Source organism: Panthera leo, chromosome B4 (assembly GCF_018350215.1).
Source record: "Panthera leo isolate Ple1 chromosome B4, P.leo_Ple1_pat1.1, whole genome shotgun sequence".
Taxonomy (NCBI): Eukaryota; Metazoa; Chordata; class Mammalia; order Carnivora; family Felidae; genus Panthera; species Panthera leo.
Genome location: NC_056685.1, coordinates 93,910,496 through 93,927,798, shown reverse-complemented (window position 1 = coordinate 93,927,798; position 17,303 = coordinate 93,910,496). Strand labels below are relative to the sequence as shown.

Here is a 17,303-nt window from a genome sequence, read left to right as displayed (position 1 = left end):
CGTGAGTTTGAGCCCCGCCTCGGGACCTTCGCTGACAGTGCGGAGCCTGCTTGGGATTCTCTCTCTCTGCCCTCCCCCACCCCACTCCCACTCACGCTCCCTCTGTCTCTCTCAAAATAAATAAACTTAAAAAAAATTTACCCAGATTATCCCCTTAAATGCTCATTCTAACCTTATCAAGCCCTACCACTCTGTTTGCCCACATTACAAGTGAGGAAATTGATCACAGCAATTAGATGATTTTCTCTAATAAGTCACAAAGGGCAGAGGAAGTTGGCTGGTCTGTTCCTGTCCCCTTCAAACGCCTCAAAATAGACATGAGCCACCCCAGAAGGAAAGGGGAGAATTTAAAGAACATATATTTTCCATTGTAAAAGTAAACACAGTAACTATTTTGGAAAAATTGGAAGGAAAAATAAACATCCCCAAGTCAAAACAACTGTTAGCATTTTAACGTGCTTCCTTTCAATCTCTTTTTTTTTTTTCTCCTTTCCATCTTTTTGTCCCCGTAACTGTATTCAAGGTATAGTTATAAATTCTCCAATGACAAATATTCTTAAAGATTTTTTTTCTCCAAGAATTTTCTGTTCTTAGATGTAAATTTCACATTTCCTGGTCAAAGCAACAGGTATTTACTTGAATTTCCAGGAAGAATCTGGCCCAGAAGTCCTCGCCAGGACTTCTGTGTCCCAGCCTCAAGTGTGCTTCCCGGAGAGCCAGCGTTGCTATAGAGACAGAGTGTGGCCATGGAACCTCAGGACAGGTCAGGGCCAGTCAGCCAAGTGCACTGCCCTCAGGGCAGGTGTCGAGGGTGAACTTCAGGGACTTGTGCCTGGCTCCCTTCCAGCAGAGGTTAGCACTGAGCTCTGAGCACAGCAAGCTCCCAGGCAGCCATCTATGGGACTTGAGATTCTTGGCAAGTTTCCTTCTGGCCGCCATAGGGACGTGGCCGTGTGGCAGCCCTCTCTGCGAATCTGTTTCACTGACCAGAATGGCTGCCATTTATCATGAGCATAATGTTTTTTGGAAAGTGTGTCTACCTCTCCAGAAGCTCCTGTGCCTCTACCTTAGAACTAAGATACTCCCCTCCAGAGTAGTCCCTGTAGAGCTGTGGCATCTGAGGCAGACTCCCAACTCCGCCACTTACCAGCTCCATGACCTGAGCACGGCTGACCGTCTCAGAGCTGTTTCTTCATCTGGAAAATCAGGGTAACTCTTCAGATTCACAGAGTTGTCAGGAGAGGTAAATGGACATTTATCTGAGTACTGAGTATACAGTAAAAGCTCAATAAGTGGGGGCTATTGATCCGGAAACCTTCTCCAGGGAGATGGCTCATGAAGGAACGCGTAGAGCGGCTGTCTATGCAGCAGGTAGCTGGAGACCACGGGGTGAACAACTCATCATTCATCTGGAATGCCCGAAGTCCCACATCCTCTTAGTTCCATGCAAATGCCAGGGAGAGAGGCATACTGCCTGAATCCTTTCCTGCTCCTCCTTGCCTTTCTCCCCCCTTCCCTGGGCCCTTTCCCAAGAACACAGGAAGTACTCTACCAGGGGCAATACTCAAATTATGTAAAAACTCAGACTGAAGAAGTATGACGTCGGCCATGGAGCTGAAAGAGGGTCCTGGAAGCCTTCTGTTGCACCAGACATCACCACCCTATTTTATAGATTTCAGGGAAGTAAGGGGTCTCAGGAGAGGGTCCAGAGAAGCTGGCACACTGGGGAGATTCCTCAGCAGACTCTAGGGAATGGTTCTTTACCAGCCAATATAGCAATATGTTTACATTTTAACAACAAATATGACCACACCACCATGTACCAACCAACTTGCCTCCAGTTGAGACCCTGAGAAGGTCATTATGGGACCCTCCTCCCAAGAATACAAGGGGCCAGAGAATGGATTAAGCCTATTTGGGGTTCATGCCCTGCTTGCAGAGTGAGTGAGTTGGGGAGAAGAGCTTTACTGCCTAAGAGGCTGCTTGAGTGTTAAAACGCCCCTAGCCCTGTCATTCCTCACTGCATGCCTGGCTGTTGCAGTAGGAAGAAGAGATCCAGAAGTGGGATGATCCCAAGTCAAACACCATGGTGAATTCCTGAGGTGGGATGTCAGTGTTGGTGACCCTCTAGCCTGGGCCTGAAAAAGAAGCACCACACCCAGTGCTGCGGTCCAGCACCGGCCCTCATGGTCATTCAGTCATTAATTCCACTAACACTCGTTAATCCCACATTAGGTGCCAGGTGCTGGCCTGAGGGCTGCGCAAATGACAGTGAGCAAGGCAAGTAGCGTCTCTGCCCTCATGGAGCTCAGCCTAGCAGAGGAGCCAGACATAAAAGCATAATACAGGGTGATAAGAGCTACAATAGGGAAAAGACAGGGTGTAAGAGAGCAAAGGGGGGCACCTAACCCAGAAGACTCACTGCAGGAAATAACGTGTCGGCCAAGATCTGAGGGCAGAGCGGGAGCCGGCCGTGTGAGGAGATGGGAGAAGCAGGCAACAGCCCGTGCAAACACTAGACACTGGCTGAGCCCCCAGAAGAACAGAACAGTTGACATGAACTTCAACATAATCATTTTGATGTGTCAAGATTGGGGTGCAATTAATGTTTAACTTGTGAGCCTAACTTCTTGCTTAACCAGAGAATGGTCTGGAAAGACTATAACCCTGTAAGTCTAAATTTCCAAGCCAAAGATGCAGGTTGGCAGGGAGACCAGGTTGGGAGGGAGGCAGTGTCGTAAGTGTTGGATATTGGTGTCACCCGAACGCATGTTCGAGCCCCACCCAACTCTACTTCTTAGCTGGGTGACTTTAACTGAGTCAATTCAACCTCTCTAGGCTATAACTTGCTCATCTGAAAATGGAGAACGATGCTGGTATCTGCTCTGTAGCACAGTAGTAATCAAATGAGAGAGTATATGAAGTCCTCAGCATGGGAAAGAGCATGGGGCCAACTCTCATTATTAAAAAATGGACGCTCAGTCCATTCAGCGTCCGACTCTTGGTTCCAGCTCAGGTCATGATCTTGCTGTTCATGAGTTCGAGCCCTGCATTGGGCTCTGCACCAACCGTGTGGGAGCCTATTTAGGATTCTCTCTCTCTCCCTCTCTGCTCCTCCCCTGCTCTCTCTCAAAATAAATAAATAAAAACTTAAAAACATAATAAATAGGGGCACCTAGGTGGCTCGGTCAGTTAAGTGTCTGACTTTGGCTCAGGTCACCATCTCACAGTTCGTGAGTTTGAGCCCTGCACTGGATTCTTTGCTGTTAGTACGGAGCCTGCTTTGGATCCTCAGTCTCCCTGTCTCTCTCTCTCTGCCTCTCCCCCGCTTGCACGCGCACTCTCTCTCTCTCTCTCTCTCTCTCTCTCTCAAAAATAAAACTAAAAAATAAACATTAAATAAATAATTAAATAAATCATGGAATCCACCCCCAACATAAACATCATTTTGTGCCCAAGAATATCAAGTGTTTTTGAGAACAGAAATGCGACCTAATCCAAACATCATAGCTCGTATTTATTGAGAGTTCATACACGCCAGCCCCGTCCTACATGCATTACGTGGGTGGTTTTACTTCATTCTCATGAGAACCCAATAATAAAGGTGCCACTGTTTTCCAGGTTTTGCAAACTAGGAAACCAAGGTGGAGAGGTCTAGTAACTTGCCTCAGGTCATCAAAAGCTTCAAAAATGTAGAACACTGACAATACGAAATGCTGGCAAGGATGTGGAGCAACAGGAACTCTCATTCATCGCGGGTAAGAATGCAAAATGGTACAGCCACTTTGGAAAACAGTTTGACAGGTTTTGACAAAACTAAGCATTCTCTTCCCATAAGATCCAGCGATCGTGCTCCTCGGCATTTACCCAAAGAAGCTGAAAACTCTATTCAAAATTGCCAAAAAACAAAAACTGGGACGTAACCAAGATGTCCTTTAATCAGCGGAGGGATAAACTATGATACATCCAGACACTGGAATGTTAGTTGGTGCTAACGAGAAATAAGCAATCAAGCCATGGAAAGGCATAGAGGAAATTTAAAGGCATATTACTAAGTGAAAGAAGCCAATCTGAACAGACTACATACGGTATGATTCCAACCATTTGACATTCTGGATAGGGTGAAACTATGGAGACGGCGAAAGGATTAGTGGTTGCGTGTGAAGGGAGAGGGAGAGATGTGTAGGCAGAGCACAGAGGATTTTTAGGGCAGTGAATCTACTCTGTATGAAACTACAATAGTGGATGCATCACCGCACATCTGCCCAAACCCATAGAAAGTACCACCCCCAGAGCAAATCCCAGTTAGACTCTGAACTTTGGGCACTAGTGACACGTCAGTGTGAGCTCAGTGTGATTTTAACAAATGTACCGACCGCCGCGTGGGGGATGTCCATAGGGGATGCGGCATGTTCACGTGTGGGGAAGGGGGTATATAGGAACTCTCTGTACCTTCTGTTCAATTTTTCTGTGACCACAAAACTCTAAAAAATTAAGTTTACTAATTAAAAAAAAAAACAAACAAAACCAAAACCACAAAAAAACAAGCTTCAAACCCAGGAAGTGGGGCTCTAGAGCACATCTCTTTGACCGCTAGACTATACTAACCTCCAGCTTCTAGCGGAAAGAAAAGTCCAACTTTGGATAGAAGGACAAAAGAAAAAACAGGTACATGTGAAGGGAAACAAAGAGATTGCCGGGGTTTGGAATGTACTCACGGCTCAGGATGCCAAGCTTTCCTAATCCTTTCTAGAGGGCCGGCCAGGCTTCCAGGCTGATGATGCTGACTCTCCCCTCACACGGAGTGTTTGACAAGAGGCACCTGACATGTGGCCTGAGGCCAGCATCCCCTGGGCCCTTTGGTCTGGAAAACAGCTGTGAGTAATTGGGGCACCGGGAGGAGAGAGTTTTATCAGCTGGCCTGTCCCGAGGCTGCCGGGAAGACTAATGTGCTGGTGCAGACATGCCTCCGGAAACTGCCCTATTTTTAGAGAAAGGCATTCTTTCCCGGGCTGTGCTTCTGACAAAGGAGCAGGGTAGCCCTCTGCCCAAGGGGCAGCCAGCGAACATCAAGCCACGTCCACTGGTTTGCCTGACGTGGGGCTCGTTTTTCTGCAGGTGTGTGGACCACCATCCAAAGCATTTTACCGAAGGAGTTATAAGGTGCTCACTCGGGGCGCCTGGGTGGCTCAGTTGGTTAAGCGTCCGACTTCGGCCCAGGTCATGATCTCGCACTTTGTGGGTCCGGGCCCCACGTCCGGCTCTTGTGCTGACAGCTCGGAGCCTGCTTCAGATTCTGCGTCTCCCTCTCTCTCTGCCCCTCCCCTGCTTGCACTCTGTCCCCCCAAAATAAATATTTAAAAAAATAAAATGCTTGCTCACTCTCCAGCTGAGAGAACCCAGTGTAATGCTGATTTCTGCCCCTGGAAAGGGAACATACAGACGTTGTAAGGTACTGTTCAAACAGTAGCATCTTGCCAACGTTTCAAAGAATACCATTCAAGGTCAGTACAAAGCTGTCTTTGCTGTAAAGGGGCAAATGTCTGCAAGGGAGACCATAAGATTAATTTCTGTTTTAATACACCTGCTGGGAGGAGATGTTGGGGGAGTCCATAGTGGACCAAAAGGATATAGGCTTGGCCCAGTAGGCTTTGGGTCCCCCCAACACCAAATCAGGAAACCAGCTAGGGCCCAGGAACTGAGAGAAATAACACCAGGGCTGGCCCAAGGCTCCACTCTCTTGATCATGCATTAGGACTCCCTGGAGTAATCCCAGCCCAAGAGCTAATAATAACACTAATAATATAAGGGTAATAATATCAACCATTTTTTTAAGTGCCTTCTATGTGTAAGACACTTTAAACACATTATGTCCTGGCAGCCTCAAGCAGTGGGTATAATTACTCCAGTTTTGCAGGTGAGTGAAATGAGGCTCAGAGAAGGGAATGGCAGAAATATGTTTAAAAAAAAAAAAAAGTAAAAAAGGAATGCTGGGTCAAGGTCTTTGTCATCTTAACCTAGTGTCTGGAATTTAAAACAAAAACAACGCTGTTTTTCTCAAGCACAGTCCCCGCCCCATTTACCCGCCCTGACCTGCATTTGCCATGAAATGTCATGGAAATCTCCACTGCCAAGCTGGATGGGGACCTTAGGGACCATCTCGTCCAACCCTCTGGTCTCCAGATGAGGGGAAGGAGAGCATGAGAAGTTAAACAACTTGCCCACGAGCACACAGCCGTTTGGAGAAGTTCGAACACAGATCCCTGGAGTCCACGTAGGGGTCTCTCTCATAGCACCAGCCCACCCATCGGTGTGACTCAGGATTCACACTGAGCCCCACTATCTGAAAGACACCCTCGATCGGGGAACACCGAACGAATGCTCCTCCTCCCTCCAAAAGTAGATGGGAGGAACTCTCCAACTGGAGAAAAACACAGCTTGCCCTGGGCCTCTGGGGAGCCCAAGTTGGTTTGTGGCCTTACAGAGCTAGATGTCTCCAGACCCCCAGCAATCTACTCACAGAATGTACCCCCATAATCACATAACTGCTCTTCTGTCATTCTCTCATGTAAACACACTTCCTCAGGGGAGTGTCACAGATGTCTACCCGCAAAAACTTGTGGCTGGTGGTCTTTTGCGAACTCCTCCAGAGTCCCTCCTTCTCCAACATGACACCTGCTGGGCTTCACTTGGACGAAAGAAATCCTGACAAGCTAGAGAGGGAGGAGTGAGCTTCCATGGTCAGCCCCTCCAAATCAGAACCCCCAGTTCCAATTTGTCCCATCCCACTGTCCGTTCAGCAGTTGTGTGGGGAAGAGCAGTTGACATCAAGGAGAGACGATGTCACAGCCTTCAGCTTTGCCCATGTTCCCTTACCTCTCCATGCCGTGATGATCTGAAGGCACAGCAGAGCCACCAAGATCGGCTTCACTGTCCTTGTTCGGTGGCTGCTCTCTACTCACCATTGGTTGCAAAGTTGTGAGGTTGCTCCACCCATTCCAGGAGGTTCTAAGTTAGCAGCAAGTTTAATGATGCGGTTGGAGCAGACCACAGACTTGGGCAGATACTGACATTCCTTAAAGATGTGATGTCGTACCAAGCAAGTACTGATGAGAGAGAAAGTACGCAGCGGGGGAAGGGGGAAAGCTGACCTGTATTAAGCTTCTAGTATGTTCTGGGCATTTACTATCACTTAAACCTCACCATGACATTCTTATCATCTCCATTTGACAAAGGGAGAAAGACCTTCAAAGGTATTGAGCAACCTCTCCAAGGCCATCCAGGCAGGAAATGCTAGAACTGAAACTCCACCCCAGACCCTCCAAACTACCAACCCACATATGCTAGACGTTCCCATGGCAGGCACTGCTGGTTTCCGACCTAACCTCTCTGTTCTTCCTTGCTAACAGAACCGTGGTTGCATTGAGGCAGCAATGCGCCCAGTTCCAGATGGTACCAGAATTTAGCAGCATCAACCATCCTCTGAAATCACTTCTAGCTACTGGGACTGATGCTTGAGCTTGCAGTTCAGAATCCATTTCCTTCCTCGTAGAAACCATCCTATATACAGAAGTCAGTAAGACTGCAATCACTGTATCATCACCGTACTTTTGTTGTTTTCTGGAATAAGCCAACCTGAGATGTCACCATTTATAGTATCATTTCTACTGGAAAATGCATGGAAGATTCACCCACCGCCTGCCCCCTACTCTGCAAAAAACAAACAAACAAACAAACAAACAAAAACCCAACAAGTTATAAGAGACTTCATGAGTCCTTTATAAAGTTTGTAAGCAATTCCAATTTCCAAAGCTACTTTCACATTATCAACCCTTTACTTGTCAGGAAGATCTAAGAATCTCAGGAATGCCAAAGGAATTTCTTGAGAGTATAGTTATATAACGGGTATTTCTGTACTATCCTACTCGACCTTATTAAACAGAAAGAAAATCTTCCCCATGACTGAAAAGAATACACTCCAGTCAAGATAAAATACTAGCTATTGTATCCAGTTTACAAGTACGGTGCTGCTTTTCCTGGGGAGGACTGGCTGGCATCAGGACACCCCAGGGTTTTTCAACCTTGGCATTTTGACATTTGGGCCCAGACAATTCTTTGCTGTGGGGGCTCTCCCGTGCGTTGTAGAATGTTCAGTTGCGTCCTGGCCTCTACCCACTAGATGCCAGGAGCACTCTGAGTCGTGACAAACAAAAATGCCTTCAGACATTGTCAAGCATTTCTTGAAGGGCAAGATCAACACTAGTTAAGAAGCACTGGCAGGGCGCCTAGGTGGCTCAGCTGGTTAAGCGCTCGACTTCGGCTCAGGTCATGATCTGGCCATGCATAGTTCGAGCCCCATGTGGGGCTCTGTGCTGACAGCTCAGAGCCTGGAGCCTGCTTCAGATTCTGTGTCTCCCTCTCTCTCTCTGCCCCTCTCACACTCTGTCTCTCTCTCGTGCTCTCTCAAAAATAAACAAACATGAAAAACATTTTTTTTAATTGCCAAAAAAAAAAAAAAAAAAAAAAAGAACCACTGGCCAAGGTCGACAAACTGGGAGGACCTATTTACTCCCAGAGTTGCATTAAACCTGACAAAGCCGTGAAACACTGCAGTGAAATAGAAAGTACTGATCTGAGTTCTGGTAGCAAATCCTACCCTCCATAAAGTAGAGAAGCAGAGAGGCTCACTGAAACGGCCTTCAGCTGTAATCACGGGCAAGGTCTATCACCCCAGGCTGTCAAGAAACCCAGCTTCAGAACAGGGATCCCCTCGCTGCTGGCTCCTAAGGGTTGCCAGGCAGAATCCCTTCGAGGCCAATTTTCCTTGCTATCACTCACAAGCAAGCTGGAGAAAGGCTGCCTTTTCCAATCGCGTTCCTTTCTCCCCGGGCTCTCCAGCCGGTGAGTGGATGGAACGCTTTCAGGGTTTGTGTTTCACTGCACTGCTCACTTTTGAAGCTCCCTTGTCTCTGAATAATTGTCTTAGCTCAGCAGCTGCTATTGAACAGATTCCAGCAGTTCAGCGCTGACAGAGCATCTAATGAACTTCAGAGTGTTCTGGGAGGCTACTCTGGAATCCACCTTTGGACCTGTCTGCAGAGCGGGCTCAGCATGCTCCAGAGTCAGGGGCTGAAACCCCAGAGCAAGCCCTCAGCCTCTGCCCCAGCACTGTGCTCCGGAAGGCACAAAATGGTAGTTTGTCCTACAGGTTACCAAGCAAATGTGAGTTCCTTTCTGGGTGCTTCCAACGCTATGTGATCTGGTCAACTATTCTGAGTAAATTCTGAGTCTTTCTCAGAGCCCCGTCTCTTAACCTCAATGATGATCAATGGTAGAAAAAAATCTACTTACTCATTAATATATATTGTCAAGCTACTGGCTACTAGCAGTTTGAGTGTCTGTTATCAAACTGAGACTAATACATCATTCATTCATTCATTCATTCATTCATCCAAATGTTCCAGGAAGGCAGGGAATTTTGTCTGTAGTTCATCGCTTATTTGTGGAATAAATCACTGCCCACTTTGTCCGAGGTGCTGTCATTGTGCTAAGAATGCAGCAGAGTGGACAGGCCTCAGGGACTTTGCAGTCCAGCAGGAGTGGGTGTGTGTGTAAAACTCAAGGTTTTTACGAAAGATACGATCTATAGCAGCGCTGATGGGGATAACAAGTTAAATTTGTGTTCTTTCCTATATTTAGTGCTGTCTTTAGTACTTAAGAATAATTTCCTGTGTGGGGTGCCTGGGTGGCTCAGTCAGTTAAGCGTGTGACGTCAGTTCAGGTCATGATCTCGCAGTTTGGGAGTTCGAGCCCCACATTGGGCTCACTGCTGTCACCGAGGAGCCTGCTTCAGATCCTCTGTCCCTGTCTTTCTCTGCTCCTCCCCTGCTTGTGCGCTCGCTCGCTCTCTCAAAAATAAATAAAAATAATAATAATAATTTTCTGTGGGCAAATCAAGGCGGACTTCACCGGCCGATTAGCATCAGCTCATTTACTGCCACTTGCTGAGGACCAGCTAGGTGCCAGGTACGGAGGCGGAGACGACAGATTCAACAGGAAGCCAATCCCAGCCGATGTGCTGAGTGGGGATTAGAATCCAGCTGGGGATGGGGTGCCTGGGTGGCTCAGTCGGTGAAGCGTCCGACTTTAGCTCAGGTCACGATCTCGCGGTCCGTGAGTTCGAGCCCTGCATCGGGCTCTGGGCTGATGGCTCAGAGCCTGGAGCCTGCTTCCGATTCTGTGTCTCCCTCTCTCTCTCTGTCCCTCCCCCGTTCATGCTCTGTCTCTCTCTGTCTCAAAAATAAATAAACGTTAAAAAAAAAAAAAAAAAAAAAAGAATCCAGCTGGGGAGATGGGTGATGAGTAAGTTTCTACAGGGGAGTACTGTCAGCACAGTGCAAAATCAGTAGGTCGGGAAACGACGTGTATGGTGCAACAGCACAAATGAGTAAGAGTGAGGGGAGGGGCTGAGGGGAGGGGAGGGCGTTCTAGGCAAAGGGGGCTGCAGGGGGGAAGGCCCTAATGAGGAGGAAGGTGGGCACATTCGATGAACCAGAGGAGGCAGCAAAGGAGGAGGGTAGCCCTCAGCGGGCTGGAGAGCTGGGCAGGGGCACATCCTCTAGGGTCCTGTAAACCTCACTGACGAGTCTGGGTTTCGTTCTACGGGAATCAGAAGCCCCTGCCCAGACTTGAGGTGGGGCTTCTACGGTCCCACAAGGAGGCATTGTGGCTGACAGGGGGGAAACGGGTAGGTGGGGGTCGGGAAGGGCACAGTGGATATTTAAGCAGATGAAGGGCAGAGGTGACATGGTCAGTGCTCTTTTTGGAAGCTTCAAGATCACAACCCTGTGTGCCTTGAGCAATGGGAGGCTGTGCCCTTTGCAAACCCCCCAGGAACTAGTCATTGTCAGGATCAGGCCTGCCTCCCCTATCTCTTGCTTTAAACTGCTGCCTTCTTACACCCGGGCCACCGTTCCGACATTCCTTTTCAGAGATTATCACCAACTTCAGTCCTTAAACTGAGCCCTGAACATCTCCCACCTGTCCCTTAGATAAGCCAGTTCAGAGCCCTCTGGGGTCACAGGGGTCATATGACCCATTTGATAGACTCACAGACATCTGTGGCCAGAGAGGATGTGGTCTTTCCAGTGACTTTGTGAAGAGGGACGTGTGGGTCTTTCACAGACACACTGTAAGCAACCTAGATGCCATTGAATCTGCAGGCTGTCCCCTTGCCAAGGACAACAGTCGAGATGGGCCAATAAAACAATCATGGTAATGGTCAATCCATAACCCTCCACGCTTCCCAAGGGACGTTTCATTCACTTTAAACCTGACACAAAGGCATGAAAAATAAGGGCAGGACAAACTCTGAAAATACTGTAGTGCGGCTGGTTACAATCTGCTTTCTCCATTTTTTTTTTCTTGATTTCTTTTCTTCTGCTTATTTCTGTCTCCGTCCACACAAAAGGCCTTTCTCAACCATTTGGTTATCCTTAGCTCCATGCTCGTATTTAGGGGATGGCATTAAAGTGCCCAGTGGAAGTTCTGAGTGTGAGGCCAGAGTTTGTCAGCTGGTGGGACCTTAATTCCAGGAGGAGAACCCCACCCCGGCTCTGGTGGAATTGTGTAGTTTGTGAGACAAGGTCCTATCCTGTCTATCTCGTTAGCCACAAGATTCCTTGCCTCCAGAACATAGTAAGTGCTCAATAAATATTTGATGTTATTATTCAACCTCTCGGACCCTCAGTTTTCTCATCTGAAAATTGGGGATAAAAAATATTTCTCTGGCAGGTTCCGAGAAGAGAGAGTATATGTAAACCCTCTGGCACAGTGTTTAGTGTTTAGCCAATTAGTTACAAATAATAACAGGTGGCAATCACTGTCATCATTACTTCTAGGGACAACAGGGCAGCTGTTTCATGACCATCTGTGGTCACAGTGGCCAGGCTAAATATAGAGGCAAAGCATAGTACTTGTCGAGAGGCCATTTATTTATTGTTTTCAATATATGAAGTTTATTGTCAAATTGGTTTCCATACAACACCCAGTGCTCATCCCAAAAGGTGCCCTCCTCAATACCCATCACCCACCCTCCCCTCCCTCCAACCCCCATCAACCCTCAGTTTGTTCTCAGTTTTTAAGAGTCTCTTATGCTTTGGCTCTCTCCCACTCTAACCTCTTTTTTTTTTTTTCCCCTTTCCCTTCCCCATGGGTTCCTGTTAAGTTTCTCAGGATCCACATAAGAGTGAAAACATATGGTATCTGTCTTTCTCTGTATGGCTTATTTCACTTAGCATCACACTCTCCAGTTCCATCCACGTTGCTACAAAGGGCCATATTTCGTTCTTTCTCATTGCCACGTAGTACTCCATTGTGTATATAAACCACAATTTCTTTATCCATTCATCAGTTGATGGACATTTAAGCTCTTTCCATAATTCGGCTATTGTTGAGAGTGCTGCTATAAACATTGGGGTGCAAGTGCCCCTATGCATCAGTACTCCTGTATCCCTTGGGTAAATTCCTAGCAGTGCTATTGCACTGGGTCAATAGGGTAGGTCTATTTTTAATTTTTTGAGGAACCTCCACACTGTTTTCCAGAGTGGCTGCACCAATTTGCATTCCCACCAACAGTGCAAGAGGGTTCCCGTTTCTCCACATCCTCTCCAGCATCTATAGTCTCCTGATTTGTTCATTTTGAGAGGCCATTTATTATAGTAAAAATCAACACAGCAAGGAGGAGCCTCGAGATGACAGCCTTTGACTTTCAGTGTGTAGAAAGTCCAAGGACACCAGCTTCAGTTGTGACTGAGGAGAAAGGTGGGTGGTGGCACTGCATCACCAAAGAGTTCTGTGGAATGGCCATTCCCGCAGAATGTTCTTCTGCTCTGCTCAGTCTATTAGGAGCAATTTAGCAGCAAAGGCACTGGAGGACGGTAAAGAGTTTGCTGAGACTCCCCCAGCCCTGGCTCTCTCCCATACAGCAGGCAGGTTGATGGATCGTCTCACTTGGAATGGTTTTTAAATAGATGTCTATAGTTAAAAAACGAAACAAAACATTCAAACAAAAAGATTTCGAACAGTACAAGAGGGTACTTGCAGAAAGATGGGAATTGACCTGAAGCTTTGAGGGTGTTAGGAATGTTAACCTTTCCAGGGATCCAGAAGGACCAAGGCCCTGTCAGTTTCAACATGTGACTTCCACATGGTGGCAGTTAAGGTCACCCTGGGTGTTGATATCCAGCAGGCAGATGGAGAGAGTGTGGAGGTAGGCGGGGTTGGTTTTAAACGAGCCAGGCCTAGAAGAGACAGGTATCACTTCTGCCCACATTTCATTGGCCAGAATTAGACTCTCTGACCTAGACTCATACTAGAAAATGTCCTGGCTGGGCAGCTGCTTCCCACAACTGGACACTGTGGAAGAAAAGCACAAACCTTTGATGGGCAATTAGCTGTTATCTGCCGTAGATGAACTGGAGAATTATATCCTCATTTATTTAAGCTTCGAGAGTCTGACTTTCCTCTTCCCTCTCTTCTGCTTTTCCACTTGTCTTTTGTCAAAGGCAAATTTGTAAACTATGGAAAACTATTACCTGGTAAGAATGAAGAGTTCAGAAAATGGACACCTGTTGGCGGCTGGGTGGCTCAGTGGTTAAGCATCTGACTTTGGCTCAGGTCATGATCTCACGGTTCATGAGTTTGAGTCCCACATCAGGTGAGCTCAAGCCCCACTTCGGGTGAGCCCCCCTTCTCCCTCTCTCTCTCTGACCCTCGCTCACTTGCACACTCTCTCTCAAAAAAAAAGGAGGTGGGGAGAACCTGGGTGGCTCAGTTGGTTAAGCATCTGACTTCGGCTCAGGTGATAATCTCACAGTTTGTGGATTTGAGCCCCTCATCAGGCTCTGTACTGACAGCTCGGAGCCTAGAGCCTGTTTTGGATCCTGTCCTCCTTTCTCTGCCCCTTCCCCGTTTGCACTGTCTCTGTCTCTCAAAAATGAATAAACATTATAAAAATTTAAAAAAACAAACATGCGTATCTTTGACCCAGGAACACTTCTAAGCCCATTTCCTAAAGAAATCAGTGGTTAACTCTCACAGTGCATGTACGAGGATATTTATAATAGTGACACATTATAAGCAATCTAGATGCCAATAGACGACAGCAGAGAGCTGTTTACACTTCAACGATGCCTCCCAATGGAATACAGGTGTTTAAAATGATTGTGTAGATACCTGCAAACACAAAAATATGTCCATGTTATGAAAAAGTAAGACTCTTAAGCAGTATGAATTTTTTTTTAATAAATTGGTTACTTGTAGCAAAAGCTGGAGGACATACCTTAAAATGTTTAGTGTTCATTCCTGGGGAATATGGCTGTGCGTGTTTTTCATTTTTTCCTGTTACACCTTTACATGATGTCTTACTGTTTTATCATTAGAAAAAACAGTGAAGCTATTTCCAGCTTGAAACAAACAAACAGAAAAAATGTAGATAACGGCAACTGGGGCTTAGGTGACTGAAAGTACGCGAATCAGGCCCGGCCTCCCCAGACTCTGTGCGTTGGGCCTGTCACCCGACACTCAAGTCGCTATCACGAGCACTTTTCTCTGTTGAAGTGACTGGCTTTTGTCCCGCCAACCCCAGGTTATAATGGGAGAGGAAAATAGGCCTCAGGGCAGTCGGCGGCAGCCCCAACCCGCAGTGGGCCCCGTGGGTGAGTCAGTGGGCTGGGGCTCACCCTGCCTCCGGCCTCTTCATGGGGAACACCATCAGGGCCCTGGTGGCCTTCATCCCTGCTGACTGCTGCCAGAACTACGTGGTCAGAGATCTCCGGGAGATGCCCGTGGACAAGATGGTGGATCTGAGTGGGACCCAGCTACGCCATTTCCCCGGGAACGTGTGCTCCTTCCGGGAGCTGGTCAAGCTCTACCTGAGTGACAACCACCTCAACAGCCTGCCTCCTGAGCTGGGGCAGCTGCAGAATCTGCAGATCCTGGCCCTGGATTTCAACAACTTCAAGGCTCTGCCCCAGGTGGTGTGTACTTTGAAACAGCTCTGCATCCTCTACTTGGGTAACAACAAACTTTGCGACCTCCCCAGTGAGCTGAGCCTGCTTCAGAATCTCCGGACCCTGTGGGTCGAGGCCAACTGCCTCACCCAGCTGCCGGAGGTGGTCTGCGAGCTAAGTCTCCTAAAGACTCTGCATGCCGGCTCCAATTCTCTGCGTCTGCTGCCAGGCCAGCTCCAGCGCCTCCGAGAGCTGCGGACCATCTGGCTCTCAGGCAACCTGCTGACTGACTTCCCCCCCGTGCTGCTGCACATGCCCTTCCTGGAGGTGATCGACGTGGACAGGAACAGCATCCGTTACTTCCCCAGCCTGGCCCACCTGTCGAGTCTGAAGCTGGTCATCTATGACCACAATCCCTGCAGGAACGCACCCAAGGTGGCCAAAGGCGTGCGCCGCGTGGGAAGATGGGCAGAGGAGACGCCAGAGCCAGACCCCAGAAAAGCCAGACGCTACGCCTTGGCCAGGGAGGAAAGTCAGGAGGGAGAGATACTTGTCCTGCCTCCTCTACTTCTTCCTCCCAACTCCTGAGGAGCTTCAGTCGTAGGTCAACGCCAAGGATCCGACTCCAGCATCTTCTGGAGATCTCTCCTTTAGAGGGTACAGGATTGCTCTGGGACACACGGGATGCTCTGCCAGTGGGGAGTGATGGAAGTCCAAAGAAACGCCTCACTCACATCAAGGGAGAATTTCTGGCCAACATTTCTCCCAAAGTGAAGTTGGGTGCTATGGCCGGCCTCACTCTCTGCAAGCAAATCAGCTCCTCCAAATAGGTATTTTGCAACATTGAAGAGTACGAAGGGCTACGACATTCTGTCCTTCTCTACTCCACAAGCGGCTGGTCAGGATGCTCACGAACTCCTCAAATAAGGTATTTACTAAAGAATTCACCTGAGAGTTCAGGTGGCCTGGCTCCAGCCCTTTGCAGGATATATTTTACTAGGAATGACCTTAAGTGATATGAAAATAGGGACAAACTCAGGCCACTTACAAAAGACATTTCTACCTAGTCAGTCAGACTCTCAGACTCCGTGCTGTTGCAAAGGCTCAAGATGAAGCTTTTCCCCTGCAGTTGAGTGAATGCTGAGAGGACCTCTGGTAGAAAATGCCTCCTGGTGGAGTACGGCTGCCACCTTATACACTTGACACCGGTTCATGCTGATTTAGCTTGTTTTCCCTAAAGGTCAAGGTTTGACCCCAGGTCTGCTCTCAACTGCTTACTGTCACTATAATACTACAAGTCCTCTAGGAAGTAGAACCTCTTGTTGGCAATGTGGTCTTATTAAAATCGAGCCTAGTTGTAACCTGCCTGCCTCCGTAGAGCCCTCCCGTTTATTCACATTTACGAAGAACTGAACTGAATCCCCTTCCGTGGAGGGAAACCACTTTCCAGGATATTAGGTTAAAGGTAGCAGGTGAGAAATCTGTTTACTTGAAACAAGCATTTGGAAATCTGCGTTGAAGGTTGTGGTATATATAAGACACTTCTGCCTCTAGCCTCAGTTTCTTAGCCTTTATTTGGATTTGATTTTTCTAGATAGGGCCTTTTGATGGTCAGTGTACAAGCTTAGACATTTTGGCCATTTTTTAAAAAGTAAATTGTGACCTTTTCTTCTTCCCACAAATACATCAACCTTAAAGATACTGCTGTCTGTGGGTGATTTAATAACAGTCATGTTCTTGAACCCACAAGGACACAAAAAGTGTCATAACTAAAACTTACATGTGTTTGGCATTTAAAGTTACTTTTGCCATAAAAGCATCTTAACTCAGCAAAGTTTGGCTCTAGAATGACGTTACCCAGCAGACTATTTTCATATGTTTTCCTACCATAAATATTTCTTGCTAAACCACCTCCCAGTCTGTAGAGTATCTGCAACCCACTGATTAGCCTGCTAACAGATCCCTTTAATCTTAAATGTTATAGGTTTTCAAATATTTAACTCCTTTCGTAATGAGTACAGATTCCCATTACATAGCTAGGATTTATAGTTTATTTTTTCATGCCTAATGACAAACAAAACTGTACTGTTGATGCTTAAAACTTTATGCTAACAGAATTGCCTCCGAACTGGGTCCACAGCCAGCCTTACAGATGGCTCAGACTTTTACCTTTGACCCTGTCTTCCTCCTCCAAAGATTAATGTGCCCATCTCTTCCAGTACAACTGTAGGCTAAAGCCACATAACAGCATGAAGCCAACAGATCTAATGAGCTAAGTGGTCTGAATCAAAT

General features: G+C 47.3%; 1 protein-coding gene across 1 annotated transcript; it reads left to right on the top strand.

Annotated features, from left to right (window-relative positions):
- The first annotated feature begins 14,759 nt into the window (after window positions 1-14,759).
- On the top strand, window positions 14,760-15,932 carry LRRC10 (leucine rich repeat containing 10). Its single transcript, XM_042944640.1, has one exon. The coding sequence runs from the start codon at window positions 14,760-14,762 to the stop codon at window positions 15,597-15,599; it is 840 nt and encodes a 279-aa protein (XP_042800574.1). The 3' UTR covers window positions 15,600-15,932.
- Window positions 15,933-17,303: the final 1,371 nt, after the last annotated feature.